At 42.9% G+C, this 19,838-nt stretch overlaps 1 protein-coding gene across 1 annotated transcript; it reads left to right on the plus strand.

Moving 5' to 3' along the window:
- Positions 1-1,136: 1,136 nt before the first annotated feature.
- Positions 1,137-16,256, plus strand: LOC119167922 (uncharacterized; the record flags this gene model as incomplete). Its single annotated transcript, XM_075884673.1, is given in 4 exon segments — positions 1,137-1,323; positions 12,077-12,216; positions 12,271-12,323; positions 16,179-16,256. Coding segments are annotated over 4 exon segments (403 nt in total), but the record flags the coding sequence as incomplete, so codon positions are not given.
- Positions 16,257-19,838: the final 3,582 nt, after the last annotated feature.

Raw genomic sequence — 19,838 nt, forward strand, 5'->3', positions numbered from 1 at the left:
CTACTTCACGATATGTTGCCTCGAGTGAGATAGCCTGTTCAACGAAAAGGTCCTCTGCCCCGTCAAGATAGCGCCCCTTTTATACTAAAAGAAAAAAAAAGGAGGGTCAAGTGCTTGGTGTGAGATATTACGAAAAACAAAGCCTGAAAATTCACTCATCTTAAAAAACAAACGAAGATTGTGTCGATTTCCACTGGAAGAGAAGGTGACGAGATAGAGCCTTCAACAGCCACCACACCAGTGATTACGGAGGACATAGTCCCTGCGTCTTGCTTTTTTTAATTTTGAACGTTGGGTGCTAAACCTGATTTCTCGCCTGCGATAAAGCTATAAATGAATATTTACATGAAAGACCGTGCTCATTTTAGTCACGAGTATACGCAGTACTTTCATAACTAAAATTTCCTGCATTAAGGCACTGTGCAGATGTCAGATCTTCGAGTATTCAAAAAGGAATGGCTGATTAACCTGTAAGCTCTCTTTGTTACTGCCGCGAATTTTGTAACTCACGTATTCAAAATGGTTGTATGGAAGGTCATACCTCGTGGGAATGAATTTTTCTAACAAAAACAGTTGAAAAGTAAGCGTTTCCCTAATTCTCTCAAAACACACTCGTGCTTAGGTGCAGTTTCTGCACGTATTAACGGATGCTCTTTTACTTGTATGTGTTCTAGGCTCTGCTCTGTTATGCCTTGCAGCTAGTAAAGATGCTAGCAGCAATTCGTACTTTGTCGTTTGATATAATGAAAACTACTTCAGAAGCCATGCGTACACTTTGGCCACCGGCAGGTTACAACTGCCATTATAAAAAAAAATTGTGCTTCCCCTTGTCTCAAGAGTTGCCGACTTTATGTGACTATCATAAAGAGCCACCATAGCCATTACTTCCCCGTTCTTTGTGCTAAATGTTTCTTTCCAGCGTTGTATAATGTCCTCCGTAAATACCATCAAAGAAACAACCTAGACTGCACCGGTTGATTACATTTCGGAAGAGAATTATTTAAGTTTAATGTCCATGCCATATAGAGAAAAGAATGATTAAAAGTTCGACATCAATACATTTATCTATCGCTTCTCTGACCTCAATTTTTAGAAAAAAAAGTACAGAGCTTCCCAGATAATAAGTAAGCCATATATAGAAATCGCACTTTCTACTGCAGAGAAGGACATTTTTCCGTTGAACAGGAGGAGATGTCTACTATTTTCAGGTTCACCGTGCTTGCTCTGATTACTGCCACGAGAACACTATGCAATGCAGCTGAAATGAACAGTGAAGAATCTGCTCGTACTTCTCAAGAAGTTCTACCAAACGTATTTAAAGAGGTAAGGCAATTCATACGCGTTTCTCTGAGAATACGATGAGGATTAACAAGTGTCATGGCCATGTGTTGGGCGTGCACTGCGCCTAAGTTTCCTCTTCGGCCCAACTAACGGAATCATTAATCTGAATAATAATGCATTTCAGATGTTTTTGTCTACCGGGGCGTTTCAAAAAGCGTCCTCAATGATAAAAAATTGGCGCAACCCAATATTCCTTCAGTTCAGTGGCTTCGCATTCAGTTCTTTTGTAGCTGCAAATATCTTCAAATGGCTAAATGCATCATTTCAGACAGCGATAACAACTTTAAATAAAAAATAACGTTCTAAATAATACACCGGTTTGGTTATGAAGAAAGGGAGAATGGAAGTATAATGCAAACAACCCAATGCTTTATGGGATTTAGAAAAAAAACTGGCATCTAATAATAATATGAAGTAATGATATCCGCACATCAGTGTTTTTTAAAATAAACTAGAAGGGATTCTTCTGCTACAATGGTTCAGTGACCATGGGAATGATGGGTAGTACACAGATTCGCCAGCTCTTCGTCGGCGGAAAATCACAGTTGTGGCTAGGTTGATTGCTGTGTTTAGCTTTAGGGGCGAAGCTCTTTATAGCGGCACCCGTTCGTCCTTCGTAACCTGTGCTGTAGTGTGTAACAAGTATAACATTTTGACCTCCAAGGTGGTGCCGGTGAGATATTTCTTTGGTGCGTTGTTGAACAATAAAAAAATAGTGCTGAATGTACACGCCAACGGGAGCTAATGGGGAATGAGAGACAGAAGCACTCGGCTTTTAATTAAGGCGCACGCTGCAATCCCCATTAGCAGCCATTGGCAAGTACAATAAGCACTATCTGAGAAGAAAGGGTTGCTGCTGGGTGTAACCTCCTTAGTTTTAGGAAGGTTTAGCGAGCGTTGAGCCGCAGTGCCACGAATACAATGAACTAGTATATACCATGATCTCGAGGTGGTTAAACGTGGGAGGTAGAGACGAAGCGCAAGCCGTAAGAAAGTGTGCGTGTGCCACCTCTCGGTTAGTCCTTGGAATGTCCGCTGGATGGCGGTGCTTCTATATGGGGAATATATTATAAAAACATGTGAGATGGTGGTACTTGGAGTGTTGAACAGATGGATGAACGAAAACACAGAGAGATTCACGGATGGACACATGAACGGACTCATGGACGAACGCAGGGACAGACGCATGAACAGACGCACGCACGGACGGGCGGATGGACGCATGGACGGTAACACAGACGGACGCATGGACGGATGGAAGCAAGAACGAATGGACCGACGAATGCTTCGCCCCACTCTCCATCATTCACTCCGTGGATGTGCTGCCAATTTGTTTGTTTCGAAAAAAAGAACGAACCTTTTTTATCTTTGTGACCTGATTTTAAATGATACGCCTAAAAAATGAAAGGGGCCAAGCGCAACCGCTGAACATTTTTTTTTGTTACTTTTGTTTCGTGAGAAAATAGTTCCAAGCCACACCAACACACACAGAGCCACTTGTACGGAGATTAGACAAGTCTATGTTCTACCCATCATTACCATGCTCGCTGAAACACCGTGAGTTGTAGCTCCCATAGACAGCAGCGCCAAAGTTTCCTCAAGTGTTTGTTTAGGAAACGCTATGATCCGCACAAGTTTGGCGCCAATATCAAAATAGAAACGTGGACGAGCACAACTAATGTAGTCTTACGAAACGCCTAAATTCAGTGAGCACCGTTATATTAATTATGAGACTAGTTAGTTGTGTGAGTGTGCAGGTGTTGCTTCCAGTTAGAGCAAGAAAGACGCAGGTGCGTTTACGAACGTGGTACTACACTTCTGGAACCATTGCCTTGAGCAGTGACGCCATTGTAGTCGTTTGTTTGCTGCACCAATTGGGCCTACGCTTTCGTAATAACAGTTTTTGATCACGTTTAGCCTTCTAAAACCATGATATGAATACGAGAGATGCCGTAGGGGAGGACTTAGCAAATTTCGACCACCTAGGGTTCTTTATCATGCGCCTTACTTCAACTAAATGAGCCGTGAGAATTAGGTTCTGTCTCATCAAAAATGTTAGTGCCACGGCCGGGATTTCATCTCATGATCTGTGAGTGAGCTGTCGATCACCATGCATAACCATGAAACCACTGTGGTGGCTTGGCATTACAGTTTTCCAGTCATATCTTGTCGTTTTCCTACCGAAAACGGTCGTGTGATTGAAGAGTGACTTACTAGATTTGAATTTGATGCAACTGCGGCCGTGAACAGCCATACTGCTTCCCAGGTCCTCACTTTAATGCGCATTGTGTTCTTTCAACTGCCTATTTACAAACTTTCACGTCTGCTCTACTTAGAAGTTCCCACCGGCCGGTAGAATGCAGTGACTATCAAGAGTGTTGCTCTCAAAGAAATGTTTCGTGTGTTTAACTTCACAAACCTCATTTCGTTTCCCCTGGCTTCTTACCATACTGAAAAAAACTTTCAAGTTCAGATGCTGTGCAAGATACACGCTGGCGCCTTGGTACACGGCCTCTTTCTTCTTGTTAGATAAGCTTTACGGTTTTTTCCGCGCCATGCAAATTTGTCACGTTGTTATCGTACACTCATGCTCTTCTATGCCAAACTGAAGTGGTGACCATAGGAGCACCCAGACGAAGTGGGCTGTATAGATACAAAAAAAACGGGAAAATATCGTTACTTACACAGTTGAAGGTGCCTTCGGTTTAGAACATCAAGTGGCGACCACGCGTCCTCGTCGTCGCCCCCCCCCCCCCCTAAAAAAGAGCATCATTGCTGCTGGCTGGTGTCTGCATATCGGTAAAATCTATGAGTACAACGCTTGCTGAAGTTTCAATGCCAGAGTGACGCAGGCTAGGTAGGCGTTTTGTACGTGAAACTACGATAAGCTTCTGTTATGCTAATATGCTGAGAACGACTGCAGGGATTGTGCGAGCAGGTAGAGGAAAAAATTTTCCCAGACGGAATTTGTTTCATTTGACGCATTTGTTATAAAATAACAGTAGAAGGTTGTTAGAGAATAAAAGGAAGATGAAAATAGGAGGAAAAGCAAGACAGGAAAGTTAACCAGTCTATAGGCAGCCCGTTTGCTACTCTGCCCACGGGAGGGGGATGGCGGAGATAAAAGATAGAGAGGAGAGAGGGAGAGAGAAACACAGCGCATCAAGCAGCACACGCGCAGAGATTAAAGAGACATTCTCAAGGCGCTCTACCGCAGATCAGTTCAGGTCAAAGCTGGCCTTCCGCCGTAAAAAGAAAATCATTAAAATCATAAACCGTCACGCATCTTCGTACTTCTTTTCATCACCTTCCTTTTATTTTTCCATGTCAGAAGATGCGCACTGATTTTCTCTTGGAAGAGTGCAATCACAAGCGTGCGTAGGGTTTCCTTTCAGATTGGAGCGAAGGTTTTTCGCAACGACCCCCTCACTATAACACCAATGTATGGGGCTGGTTTTGCGCTCTTCCTCTCACCCCCCTAGATACACGTATGGATGCAATAATTCGATGACCAAGAGATCGAGTAGGGAGAGAGATCAAGCAAGAAAAGAAGAGAACGAGAAAAGAAAATTTCTTTAAAAAAATACAGAGGAGCTAAGCTAGCTGTAACGTATTCGAATCTATCACAAAAATAAAAAAACGGATATTTCACTGAAAGTGGGTACATGCCACTATTCGTCACTGGTCCACTAAAAAAGATGAAAGTAAGTTAGCCCAAAAACAGAAAATGGTGAATGCAATGACGGCTAGAAAACACCGTCAGGATTGAAGGTCAGCGCCAATAACCACGTGCCGTTTGACTTATGAGAGGCGTGAGCGGTTGGTTTTCAGCGTGAGTTAATCTCTCGCTTGAGATCCTTGACGTAATGATGACTGTATCAGGATGCGTGCGCTGGTTTACAGCGTGAATTTCTATCTCTAGGGTTTAGACGCCTCTGTCGTGTCTACGGCTGCGCGTGGTTTAACTAGTGAGATGTGAGCTTCCCGGGACGGCTTTATGCTCTCCCATAGTAAAGTAAAATAGTGCTCCAAATCGTTCACCACTTTTTCCAAGCACAACTCGAACCTGTCGGCGAAGTAAATAAGCATAGAAACAATCAAGCGTCTCCGAAAAAAAGCTCACGGACAGTTGGAAGCAACCTATAGACATATTATTATTCTCCTAGTTAAGGGCTAGAAGCAACCTACGAGCAACTATATTATTCTTTAGAATTCTTCAGCTATGCGGTTTCAAGGCTTGCGCAGCTTAATCCTGAGCGAAAGCACCGCCATTTCTTTGCCGAGGCGAGGTTATACCTTCCGTACCCTTGATACCAATGCGAATTTCCTAACCACACGTCTACCCACAGAGCACAGCCTTGTTTAGTATAGAACAGTGAGTTAGTCGGAGAAGGAAATGAGAAGGAGGTGAATAGAAGTTAGGGTAAAAATGTAAGAAAGGATGATCGGAGAATGTGCACAGAGAGAGAACGTAAGAGGAGCAGGAAATTAGAAAAAAAAAGAGTGAAGAGGACAAGAGTGAGAGATTGACTTTAGAGAAAAAAAAAAGAGCAAGATTGAAGTGAGGAAGAAAAGAAACATAAAAAAATTTCATCATCTCTCGCAAAACAGAATCACGTCTAGATGTGAAGCAGCGGTTGCTAACGCTTACAAGTGATGGCGTTAACACTGGCGCTCTTCGTGGCGTTGCGCCGTAGGAATACCTGGGGATGCGCAAAGCACGCAGTGATGAACCGGCGTTTTTTTACTGGAACATGCCAATTGTTTCTTATGAGCAATGAGAGACAGAAGACTCCAATTGGACACAGAGACCTGCAGTCCGCTTTTTGGTAAGGCGCACGCTGCGAATTTTAATGGCTCAGCAATGCACAGCAGATATATCCTATCAGCACTAGCTTGTAGGTCAAGATTATGGGCCTATATATACGGGTTGGGCAATGAAAGGTTGTGCAGCGGGAGCAGTCGGTATTTTCAGTAAAAAAACTTGCTAGCAGATGCTACCTGCGTCGACGTAATGGGGCTAGAGAGGAGGGAGCCTAGCAGAGAAAGGGAATGAGGCGCGCAGGTGCAATGAGGTGGAAACGACGGATGCCCAGAAGAGAAAGAGGAGAGGGAGCATCGGAAAGGAGGTAAATGCAAGAAGACGCACATGCGCGGTTAAGGTGTTCATGCCACACAATGGATTGAGCTCGACCATAAGAAGCTTCGTATCTAGAGCATAGAAGGGGAGGGGCCAGCCACGGAGAGACAAGCACAGAAAAGCCTAGAAGGTGAGGCAGATGACACAGAGAGACAGATAGAGATACGACTGTATCGAAAGAGAAATAGATAATAGAGAAGGCGAATGCAGGCAGAGAAGTATATGTATAGAGAAAGAGATATTAGGCAAGATACACATAATATAGAAAAGGATGATGTCTTGTGCACGGGGGATAACCAGCAAAGCTGCATCAATCACCACGCTTGTTGTTTGATACAGTTTCGATTAGAAAAGAGGGGGGTATTGTTAATTTACAATACTGGTAGTGATAATTGCTATGCGGACACTGGGGTAGATAGCGACTGTTTTCGCGACCGATTTCAGCAAGAAGACTTGATTGCATTTGTTCAGCATTTTATTGAAGCTGTTGCAGCGTCTGATTACTGCGGCCCAGTCATGGCAGTTTTGTGAAGAACTGAATGAGCTGTTAAACGCGTTCTTTTTTGTAGGAGAGCGGAAAGCGCGCGCAATGAGAAAGAAAGGCATTTTGGTTTCATTAGGCTCTCGTGAAACAAAAGAAACAGCTGCTGTCTCATATTTGCCGGAAAGCTTGGAACGGTGTTCTCATTGTTCACAGGTGGCTTGTCATCCATGAAGTGGTTATCATGCTTGTTTTGTCAATTATTTTCTTTATTTGAAACAAATACCTAACTTAATGACGTATGTCTGATTCTCGCAATGAAACATACAGTCTACAGTTGTGTAAAAATATCTGGTCCACAACGATATCCTGTTTGCCTTCAATTGTTAAGGGGTCCCTAAGTGACACTGAGGTGTAAATTTAGTAAAGGCGCTGCATTTTCGCACGATTCTACAGCAAACGACTTCGTCCGTTCCTGCTTCTCCTTTCTCCAAACGCTTTCCCCAGCCTAAGAGGTGAAATCGCAAGGGGAGGGCGCATCGGCTAGCAGACGAGAACGCGAGTGTCTGTTGGCGATGTGGCGTTGTCTGTTGACATCCAGACAATTTCTTAAAGAGATGTCAACAGCTATTTTGTAAAACAAGCATATGCATAGCCATCCATTGTATAGTGCTAGCGTTTTTTTTTTTTTGCCAGTACGATTTTTATCGCAGAGCGAGCGAAACAGGCAGTTGAGGTCCATGCGGCAGACAACATCCGCTTTCGGAAATGCGGAGGCGGTTCTGGCGGAAAAAAATTACCGTCAGCAAAGAAAAAAGTTCCATCGCTAAGCAGTGTTTTCACGTATATTACAGAGTTTTAGTGCTGGGTACGCAAGCCTTGGGGCGTTGCGGGCTTGGGGGCGCGCGGCGTTGCGTACCCAACCCATACTCAATCGGAACGCCTTATAGCACTGCGCACGCAAATGCGAGCCGCACGAAGGTCACATGCGCTCGCAGCGCCATATCGTCTTGTTGCGTAAGTATTGTTTAAGTATTCTTATACAGTTTAAAATGTTAAATTAAACATCCTTAGTGACATGAAGTAAACGACTTTCAATAAATCATTTTTAATTATTATGACAGCTATCAACCCAAAACAAAAAAAAAACATTTTTTTATGTGCCTCAGTGGCGACTGAAGCCTGCACCGTCAATCCCAAGCAATCCAGGCGGCCGGTTGTAGTCCCGACAAGCGCGACAACAGAACAACGGTGTAACGTGTAATTCTGTGTAACTTTTAGCTTGTACGTATACTTTCTTACTTCAACGTCTTACCGGATACCGGTTTGCGTTTACCGCCTTACCGAAACGCATGTCTTCCAGCGTTTTGAGCTCCTCATACGTAAACATTTACGTACGTGCGTAAACGTGTATACCTTTACGCTCTCGCGAACAATAAATGGTGATGGTAACTCCATTTACCTTACATATTTTTGAATCGCCGGTGCGGCAACATCACGAGAGTTTTGTTTTTATCTTGTACAGTATCCTGGTATAGGCAAAAAGTGGAAAAAAACAAAGTGACTGTAACGATGGCGTCGGCATCTTGTTACACTTTATTTATTTATTTTTACATACTGCAACCCGTAAGGGCTATGGCAGGAGTGGGTAACAGGTCGTCAAACCACAGTCATGAACACGTTGGCTTACGCTTAATATTTTTGAGGTGAAAATAATTAAAAAAGGTAACTCAGTTGTAATAACGCCGCTGCGCGGTTTTTGCACGAGACGTACAATGCACAATGTTTCTGCAATAACAGTTTTGTGATTGTCTGGTTCACAATCGCCCCGCTAGATGGCAACACAAATTCAGCTGGTCGGGGGCTCGCACGTTTTTGGCTTCTATGTTCTAGGCCATTCCAGGTGTGGTAATCTGGCTGAAACAATTTAATCACTATTTATCCACCGCCAGTGAAGGTGAGTGTGAAGTGCGGCTCCCCGTGAAGGTGAATGACATCACGGGTAGCATGATGCGCCAACATGTGCGCCAACATGTGCGCCAGGGCAGCTTATCTCCACTAGGAGGCCAGTGGCGGCAGTATTGCTTATGGCAGCGCAGCCGCATGGCCCCAGTGTTCCAGCGATCTTGCGATGCATCTGTTTGGGGTTTCGCGCATGCGCGGTACCTCCGCCCCAACGTCCTGGGTACGCAAGCCGCTTGGGTAACCATTTTTTTTCTTTTTTCTCTTCTAAAGGCAAAAAGAACAAACCTACCAACCCTACTTGTAGGCGCACACAGGGGGCAAAACCTGGCCGATATCTCTATGTAGTGGGCAGATAGCTATAGAGAAGTCAATTCACACCTACAGATGACATGGCTGTAGCAGTGCGTACGCAGTATTGCCTGCGAACACCTCAATTACGCTCGCGTATATTGACCAGCTTACAAAAACACACACACACGGCAATGAATAAGACACTTTGCTTTAAAATTGGTAAGCATGTTTCTTACCATCATATTCTACCAGTAAATCCTACTTGGTTAGCCAACCTACCTACAAACCATGAACAATTGCCTTGTCGAACAATTGCCTTGCCTTGCCAACTAGCACGGATTCTGACAGCGATGCGCCGCGCCACTTGCCTAGAAGGGCATGGGCACAGTTGATACGGGTTTATATTTGGCAAAAAGTTCAGCAGCGCATTGGATAGCGGAAATCAAAGGGTTCGCAACAATACTTCGTAGTCACACTGATTTTTTTTGAGCGTCCGAATTCCCATTAGATGCTCACACGCTTTGAACATTTATTTCACCCATTGACACAAATTTCTTTTCATCGTAGACTCTGCCATTCCAGACAACCGAAATGAAGTACTCGGAGGCAAATACACTCTCACCTTTGACAAAACACCGTTTAAAGATGGGAATAAAGCAATAAAGCTCGAGACACAGTCGTGATACACCGCATTTCAATATAGCTATGCAAAAAAAGCGTAATTTAACGGCCCCAATCTCCACATGTTTCGCCACACAGTCCTCTACCATGCCAGGTGCTCTAATTTCGTAGTGTTTCTTGAATATATGTTCAAGTGCACATAGCAAGTACAGTTTGCCGTGTAGCAGAGAAAAATTATTAGCTTCGTGGTCTGTATCGCTTTAACTTTCTTTTTCATCTTCATCCGCAGCTACTCTTCTCCTTCTAGTCCACTAGCTCTATTGTGACCCAGCCTTTGCGACAGTGCGCAAGCTGCGAATTCTCGGTCTTTTTTACTGTCACCAGCTTCACTATGCTCCGTACAAGGTCCAAGTAGATAACATAGCCACGCGCATGTCATGTTGTACCCATTGTAAAAGATCGCTTGGGTGAGGAACTCGACTACAGTGCCCTAAAAACGGGCGCGCCAGTCTCTGCTAGAGTGCCTCAATGACCGCTGCTTCGCTGAGCGGAGCCGTGCGCATCGAGGTACCCTAGTCTCTGCCATGGCGAATGCAAGATAAAACAATAACTTGCGTACGAGGTCTGCCACCGTCGACTGTTGTAAAAGCAGAACGGAAACGCCCACTCCGTCTTAAATGAGCACGAAGAGGCGAGAATGGCGGGAGAGAGGAGCTGCTCGCGCAGAATCTGTGAACTTTGATCACATAAAGCGCCTGTGATCATTCACGCGCGCACTGTCTCGACCAGCCTCAGGAAGTGGCCTGTATACCATTCTGCAGGGTTTGCTGTCAACGCAAAAGTACTGCACGGCAAGTACTACTCTCCCTGGAGCGGTCATATTTTATTTCAACTGCGTTCTGTTGAGTTACATTATACAGGATTCCAAAATATCAACGGCCAGTCTTTCTTGGTATCACATTGCAACCTGTTGCTCTGGCATCATTTTATGCGCTGTTACATTCAAGGTCTGACTTTCATTTTGTTCCCAGCACAGGGTGGACATGTAGCCTCGTGAAGCTAAATCTTGTGGCGCCTAGATATATGGCACCTAGATATTTTTATGCGATGGCTTCACAGCTGAGCATGGAATAAGAATCATTTGTAACAGAAATAGAATAGGATCATGGCACTTTTTTTATCACACACTTATGTTTCAAACCAAATGAAATATAAAGTTTTAAATACTTCTTTTTTCTCGAAAATAATTAATATTTCTTGAGTTTATTGTCACCATACCATCGTATGAATATGAGATGTGCCATAGTGAAGCACTCTCGAAATTTCGGCCAAGTTGGGTTCTTTAGCGTTCTGTTTTTTTATTAAGCACCGGAATAAAGAGAATTGACAAACAAAAAAGCCAAGAAATTATAGCGGACATCATTTCTAGTAATTATCATATATATCTTAGGAGAGTAAAATATTCGCAAAAAAAACACACATTTGCCACTGAGAGGGAACAAACATGCGACCTCCGGATAACGTTGCCGAGAGCGTCAGATGTTTATGGGAAGGTCGCAGGTGTGGTCCCTGCCAGTGCCAAATTAAAATTTAGTGGTCGACTTCCTTGTCTGTTAGTTGTAATTATTGTGATAATTGTTTTCACAAGCACACTGAACAAGGCTTCCAGGTTAGTTTTGATAACTTGGTGCGAAGACAACATTGAATTTATTGTCTACTTGCTATGGTGTAAAAATGTATTAGTCCAATGGGGGACCTTGGAAAAAGGGTTTATTTTGGAACCTTTTTTTTCGCAGTGCATGCAATATATAAGTTTTCATTAAATCACCACGAACTTAAAAACATGAACTTGTTAGAACAGTGATATTTGTTTAGTCAAATAAAGTTGCCAACATTCTGGCCAATATTCGTAATATTGATATCCTAGTTTTACGTTCCCAAACGACGGTATGGTTAAGGAGGGCGCCGTAGTGAAACACTCCAAAAAATTTGACCACATGTTGTTTTTTAACAAGCGCGGCAAGCGCACAGCGCACGGGATCCTGGCGTTTCGCCTTCATTGAAACGAAAGTGCTGCGACTGCGATCAAAACCATGACGTAAGTGTTAGCAGTCGCACACGGTAACTTACGGTAATTAGTTGTAGTGGCAATAAGTAGACGAGAATAATAAACCTCGAATGAAATTTCGTGCGTTAATATATTCATGACAATTGGCCTTTTATACTTTATGTTCCAGTTCTGGAAGAATCATACGAAAGTGTGGACTGTCAAATCAACGCACGCACCTCTATATGATTGTGAGCGGGAAGTATTCACCAGTGTGAATGACACTAGTTTGCAAACAAAAATATACTTCGATACCGAAAATTCGTTCACGTAAGCCTTATGACACATTGTTTTTTACTGTATTACAAGTTTCTTCATTTGCAGATTAAATTGGACATTTACAGGAAACGACACAATCACAAGTGAATTGTCAGAACGTGAGTAAGATTTTCCTAATTACTACATGTAGATGTTGAAGAAACTATGATTTTTTAACAAACGCTTTTGCTTATTTCAACGCCTCGTGGAGAAATGAATTCGCACATGTAGAATTTCACAACTTTTTTTTTCTTTCAGGACTGAAAGTTATTAGCAGCATTGAGGAGATATAGAAATACCATTAAATTTATATAAAGTGGCAGTAAAATTATTTTTGTATTCAAAGCACTGATCACTTCATTAAGAATTCGCACATACAACAGCTCAAGACATTTCTGTAACACCACGTGACAAGAAAAGAAAAAGCTTTTGCGAGAGCGATTAGGCAATGCGATTCAGAATGACAGATTCAACACTTTCTGTAAATCAACATCTTGCGAAGTAGTCACTGAGTGGCAGCCTATGAGTGATATAGAAAACAACTTCATTGGGTCCTGCTAAACGCGGCTGAGTAGCACTCCCGACGTGGTCTCACGTGGGGGTAGGCAAGCCAAGCCAGCCAGCTACCTCGAGGGCCCGCTGCACAGCAGGACTTGGAATGTGGTGAAAGAGCCACATTGTAGCATATCCTCAGCACGTGCCAAACCATGCAATCAAGCTTCGCCTTGGAGGAGTGCGAGACGCTTCTACGCAGCTCTGCTCTCAAGGAGTAGTAGTCTGCGCTGGTATTTTAGGAGTGAAGGACGTTAAGGACGACGCTTGTCCAATGTCCCCTGTCATGGCTGCATTATAAGGGGCAACGTTCGGGTAAGGTTTGGTATAGTAAAACTAATGACACACACACAAATATTTAGCAATAGGCCAATATCAGTCATAATTATACAGAACAATATATTCTACCTTCAAGCACGCCCTTTATTAATATCGGCGACTTCAACGCAGACATCGTCAGCCTTAAGACCTAGCTTTGTCATCGATTCTTTATTCCATGTCTCTGAATATACATTGTATATTCAGAGACATGAAATATACATTGTATATTCAGAGACATGGAATTGTATGTACGCTCGGTTAACATATGTGATACGTCCACAAAAAAAACAGAGCGTTTAACGATAGTCGAACAACAACCCCCATCATCATCATCATCATCATCATCATCATCATCATGATTCTCATCAGCCTTACTAAGTCAACTGCAGGACAAAGTCCTCTCCCATGACCCGCCAGTCAACTCGGTCCTGTGCCTGCTGCTGCCTTTTTAGACCCGCAAACTTTCTAATCTCATCTGCCCACCTAACTTTCTGTCTACCTCTAACTCGTTTGCCTTCTCTGGAAATCCAGTTAGTTACCCTCAACGACCAGCGGTTATTCCGTCTACGCGCTACGTGCCCGGCACAACTCCATTTCTTCTTAATTTCTTCTTCCTAATTATGGAGATATTTTTCACGAAGTTTTTCAAAATAATTTCAACTATGATGTCCTTAACCCTGGTTTGTTCCTTGATCCTCTCTGCCCTCTTCCTGTCCATTAGGGGTCACATCTATAATTTTCCTTTCCATAGCTAGCTGCATCGTCCTCCATTTAAGCTGAACTCTCTTTTTAAGCGACCAGTTTTCTGCTCCGGCAATATGCAGCTGCTATATACCTTCTTCTTGAGGGATAGTGGCAATCTACCAGGCATGGCTTGAGAGTACTTGCCGAATGTGCTCCACCCCATTCTTTTTCTTCTAGTTACTTCAATCTCAACGTTGCGATGCACAGTTATTACCTGCCATAGCCTTTTACAGCTCCAATACTAATATTACCTACGTCGAAGCGCTGTTCTCATGCGAGGTTGTTGTACATTACTTTCGTTTTCTGCAGATTACTTTGAGACCTACCTTCTGCTCTCCTTGTCTCATTCAGTAGTCACGAGCCGCAATTCATCCCATGAGTTACTCAGCAATGCATAATAGTGATGCAATAATTTAAAGCACCTACAAGCACAAATCCTTTCTACTAGTAGGTGACCTCAACATAGATATTATGGATCTGACGCAGGACCTAATTTCACTCAATCATCATGATTCACGTCGTACAAATGCGTGAATAATTATTTTAAACAGCTACGATATATATTCGTGTCATTGCGTAAGTATGACAATTGTTTAATTAGTGTGGGCTCATTAGACACGTCAATTACACTTTTGTGAAGAAGTAGCGTCTGGTACAGCGTCACGTCAAAAAAGAAAGAAACATTTAAGCACTGAGCTTTCCACTTCAGGAACCAGAGTTCAGGGTCGGCTGTTCAAATAAGGGTAGCCTAGACTGTGGAGATGGTTAGTGTGTCGGCTTTCGTGCTTAGGATTACCCATAAGCCTGGTAGCGGTCACAACCAATGGTGTTCGCCTACACATGGATGGAATTGACATCACTGCTCATGTCACAAACTATCAATTATTCATCAGGCAAATGTGTTAAAGCCTTTGAATTATCGTACAATGTCGTTTGAGTGTCGTTTTAGAAAAAAATATTTCGAAAGTAGAGTTCAATAAACGTCAAGTTTGGTTTTGATACTTGGTCAAAATTTTGCTGTAAGGTGTTCGAAGCTCAACGTGTTGCTGAAATTTCGCGTATATACGTTTTCTGAACGTACACCAAGATGCCCTATGTTTCAATTTTTCCCTTTGAAATACTACACTAGGTACAAACATTTCTTCAGTGAATAGGCATACTCTACAACGAGCATATTTCGTGTTCAGAGTGTTTTCACGCCACGGATGCTACTATAATTTTCGACAAAAACATCATTTGTACGCTTAGGATGCAAGAAACCACATGGTGCTCTAAGATAATTTTACACCCTTATCAAAAGGAAAAGAAATGTTCTTTTATTTCATGTCCTTTTGTTATCCTTTTTCTTTTAAGAAATAATTTTTTAACTATGCACTTAAAGCCTATCAGAAACATCAATAAAAAAAGCTTTTGTATCGTCATTTTAGAAGATAGCCTTCAATGGCAAATTTAAAAATATATATATTTTCTTATATAAAACACAAATTGTGTAAATAAAAAACTGCATATACTGAAAACCATTCATTTTCTTTCGATTGATGGACAACGATGATTTGAAGTTGGAGCCCCACTCAAAGTAAAATTGGTTCTCACTGTGAACCAACATGAGAAATCAGGTCAAAATTTCCGGAGCACTCCACTACGGCGTCTCTAATAATGATATTGTGGGTTTGGGATGTTAAATCCCACATATCAATCAAATCAACATGAGAAATTTCTTAAAAACTTTATCGTTTCATATAAAAGTTGAGAACACGAGTGGTTTGAAAATACTTCTAGCGATCATACATAATTTGTTGAAGAAGTATTCATTACTGAAACATTCATACGACGTGAAAGCTTCGGGGAAAAAAAAGATGGAAACATGGAACGTTTTTGGAAGATTTCTAGAGGCATATATACGCTTAGAATATTCCCGTAATATGATTGATCTTGCAAAAACTTTCAGAAACCTTTTTTTCTCCGTTCTCTGAAGCAAATTCACTGTTGAAGCCATAAACGCTAATATCAGAGCAATTTTCGGACAAACAGCACTAAAAAATGTCAAAATGTAAATGCCAAACAGCAGTGACATTTTAGCAAACTGAATAGCCTTCGAAGTAAATAAATTATTTATGCGAATCATATTAGAAATTCGCTGCTTTCATTGCTATAAACCATCATGCCTTGTTTTGAGTGAATTTCGGATGATTGCCACAATGGCTGAGAAGCTTTGCCTCGAAAACCCAAAGGCTCTGTGATTTTGAATTTAAAGATATGTTTTGTCAACTCATGCAATAGTACCATAATATTTTCTTGGACTAAAATGTGATATGATTGTAGCCTTCAGTGACACTTCTTTATTGTTGTTAACACAGACATTACAGTCAGACGGGGAATTCTGTATCAAAACGGTACCTGCGCGGTTTTCAAGACTGAAGTCACAGTGCACAGTCGTGAGTACCAAATCGATTTCTTGTTGCATGCTCTGTAAAAGGCGTCATGTGAAAATATGCGAATTTGGTGCACACTTACTGGCCCCATCTCGAAATAATGGCGTTATGGTGTCAGAAACCACAAATGTTTCTGTGGTGTATTTAAAGTTTGGCTGAAAAGGCATCTTTAGGAACCTTCATATTGTGGCTCATGATGATATCAGGCCGTATAATTGGACAAAATTGCGGCTAGAATACATTTAGCCTTAAGTCTGGTGGCTTGAAGGTGACGTCACCAGAGTTGGTATTTTTTATAAGATTAGAAGCGTGAGCGAGTTGGTATGCGTACGTCTTGGTTGCGACAACGCAAACGAGACGACGGCGAAGCAAACACACACACACACGCACACACACACACACACACACACACACACACACACACACACACACACACACACACACACACGTACACACACACACACTCACACACACAAAGATAGCTGTGATTCACTACTCAGTGCGTGGCTGTGGTTATTTTTTTCGTTATCATCTCATGTGGTCCGGATCAACCAAATTGAGTGTTTCGACAACTCTTCTTGAAGTCGCTGACTTTATATGTGCGTCATAGCTTCATGTGCTTCATATATTTCTGCTGGGACGAGGAGATAATAAGAGCGAAAAATGGGGTCGGTAGAAAATGAAAGCGAGATGTGAACACCGAAATAAGCTTCCATGTCGCACTTTATGAGGAAAACGAAAACTCTTCGATGGAGGAATGAAAACATAAACAGAGGAAGAGCTCACATTTTTGTCATTTTTTTTTCGCGTCAAAGGGTAGAGGGTAGGTCTTTTTCTCCGAGTGATGCATAATAGAAGTGTGTCTTCGCCAAACCCGACAATTGCACGAATATCAACGCGGTTATTACTGCTTTGATGAGAGGCTTACGTTTTACTGGTTTTTATTTTGTGCCTGCCATATCGATTGGATTGGAGAGCTTTCTTAGACAAGTGTACACATGTTGGCTGGAGCGCAATGAACTTATGAACATCTCGCTTTCTATATTTTCTATCATTTGAAGGCTAGAATAATCACTCAAGTATTCACTAATTGTAGGCATATATAATGGGCATCTAACACAAGTAGTGAGAAATTAGCGAGAACAGTGGCACAGCGTTCTACCCTCTACTCTTCTACCCTTCTACCAACAGATTGTTTATATACTTGAGTGAAACTTGAAGTACCAAATAGACAGGAAACATTTAGAGTCGTACTTAATATCCATGATGAACACTCTACCGTTAACTGGTATAGCAAACGATGATCCAGTATGCTTTTCGCGGATTCATGTGTCAACTGGAGTTCTTTAAACTTGCCAGAAAAAAAAATCGACCGGAAACGAAATCTAGTTTATGTAAGATTGAAATGATTCAAACAGTCATTCATTTTCAGAGAAAAGTACTAAGTCATAGTAAAGTAACCGTGCTAGTTGACAACATATTGTCTATGAAAATAACCGCAAATTTCGAGCTGTTCTTTACACATCCGAAAATTTTTAAAGCTCTTTTCGCTCAACTCTACCTAAAAAAATGGTTGCATATTTACGGGATGAATGATGGAGAGTGGGGTGAAGCATCCGTCCGTCCATTCATTCTTGCTTCCGTCCATCCATGCATCCGTCTGTGTGACCGTCCATGCGTCCAACCGCCCGTCCGTGCGTGCGTCTGTTCGTGCGTCCGCACGCCCATGCACGCGTACGGCCCTGAGTTCTTCCATGCATCCGCCCCTGCGTCCGCCCATGCGTTCATCCGTCCGTGCAGCCATCCGTGCATCCGTCCATGCATTTGTCTGTGTGTCCGTTCATCCATCTAGTTACCACTCCAAGTACCACCATCTCGCATCTTTTCATCATATATTCCGCGTATAGAAGCACCGCCATCCAGCGTGCATTCCAAGGACTAAACGAAAGGTGGCACACGCACACTTTCTTACGCCTTGCGCTTCGTGTCTACTTCCCACCTTTAACCACATCGAGTTCATGGTATATACTAGTTCACTGTATTCATGGCACTGCGACCCAACGCTCGCTAAACTTTTCTAAAACCAAAGAGGTTACGCCTAGTGAGAATAACGTAGTAACCCTTTCTTGTCAGATAGCGCTCTAGGTACATTCCAATGGCTGCTAATGAGGATTGAGAGACAGGAGAATTCTGCTTTTAGTTAACTCGCATGCTGCGAAGTTTTTATTGTTGAACAACGCACAGGAGAAATCTCCCACCAGCACCACCTTGCAGGTCAAAACGTAAGGCTGGTTACACACTACGACTACGACTACGACGAGGGACGAGCAGGTGCCGCTTTAAGGAACTTCGCCCCTAAAGGTGGAGTGTATTGATCACGTGTATATAAAAATAAAAATTAACCATCTCTTCTAAGGGAACCATAGGATGATGCGGAGCATCGCATTTGTGCAGCGCGAGAAGTAGTTTTTTTTTTCTATCAAGAAACTCGCTAAGAGAAGCTGCCTACCTGGTCTTTGCGAGACGCTGCAAAAAGGAGTGCCTAGAGGAGAGAGTGGGCTGTGCCTAAGTCAGCAGACGCTCCTTGAGTCAGTGGTGTGAGGTAGGAGAGGGTTGAGTTACTGTATATGCTGCCTTTGGGTAGCAGAGTTGCGCCAGGCTACGCCACTTTGGGTTTAAATGTCCTGCGAAGAAGCCACTCACCACCCGCGTACGAGCAGCGCTCGCGCTTTAGATTGCTAGCGTTGTATTAGGGCGAACCTCCTAATCGCGGCACCCATTCGTCCCTCGTAGTCGTAGTCGTAGTGTGTAACAAGTGTTACACTTTGACCTCCAAGGTGGTGCCGCTTGAAGATGTCTCCTGTGCGGTGTTGAACAATAAAAAATTCGCAGCTTGCGCGTTAACTGAAAGCCGAATGCTCCTGTCTCTCATTCCCCATTTGCAGCCATTGGCATGTACATTGAGCACAATCTGACAAGAAAGGGTTGCTACGTTATACTCGCTGGGTGTAACCCCTTTAGTTTTAGAAAGGTTTAGCGAGCGTTGAGCCGCAGTGCCATGAATACAATGAACTAATATATACCATGAACACGAGGTGGTTAAAGGTGGGAAGTAGATACGAAGCGCAAGCCGTAACAAAGTAAAAGCCAAATTCTCCTGTCTCTCATTTCCCATTAGCAGCCAATGGCATGTACATTGAGCACTATCTGACAGGAAAAGGTTGCTACCTTATACTAGCTGGGCGTAACCTCCTTGGTTTTAAGAAGGTTTAGCGAGCGTTTACCCGCAGTGCCATGAATACAGTGAACTAGTATATACCATGAACTCGAGGTGGTTAAAGGTGGAAAGAAGACCCGCAGCACAAGCCGTAAGAAAGTGTGCGTGTGCCACCTCTTGTTCAGTTCTTGGAATGTCCGCTGGAAGGTCATGCTTCTATATGGGGAATAGATGAAGAAAAGATGCGAGATGGTGGTACTTGGAGTGTTGAATAGATGGACGAACGGACACACAGACAGATGCTTGGATGGACGCATGAACGGACGCAGGGGCGGATGCATGGACGAATGTAGGGACGGACGCACGAA

Source organism: Rhipicephalus microplus, unplaced genomic scaffold (assembly GCF_043290135.1).
Source record: "Rhipicephalus microplus isolate Deutch F79 unplaced genomic scaffold, USDA_Rmic scaffold_42, whole genome shotgun sequence".
Classification (NCBI taxonomy): Eukaryota; Metazoa; Arthropoda; class Arachnida; order Ixodida; family Ixodidae; genus Rhipicephalus; species Rhipicephalus microplus.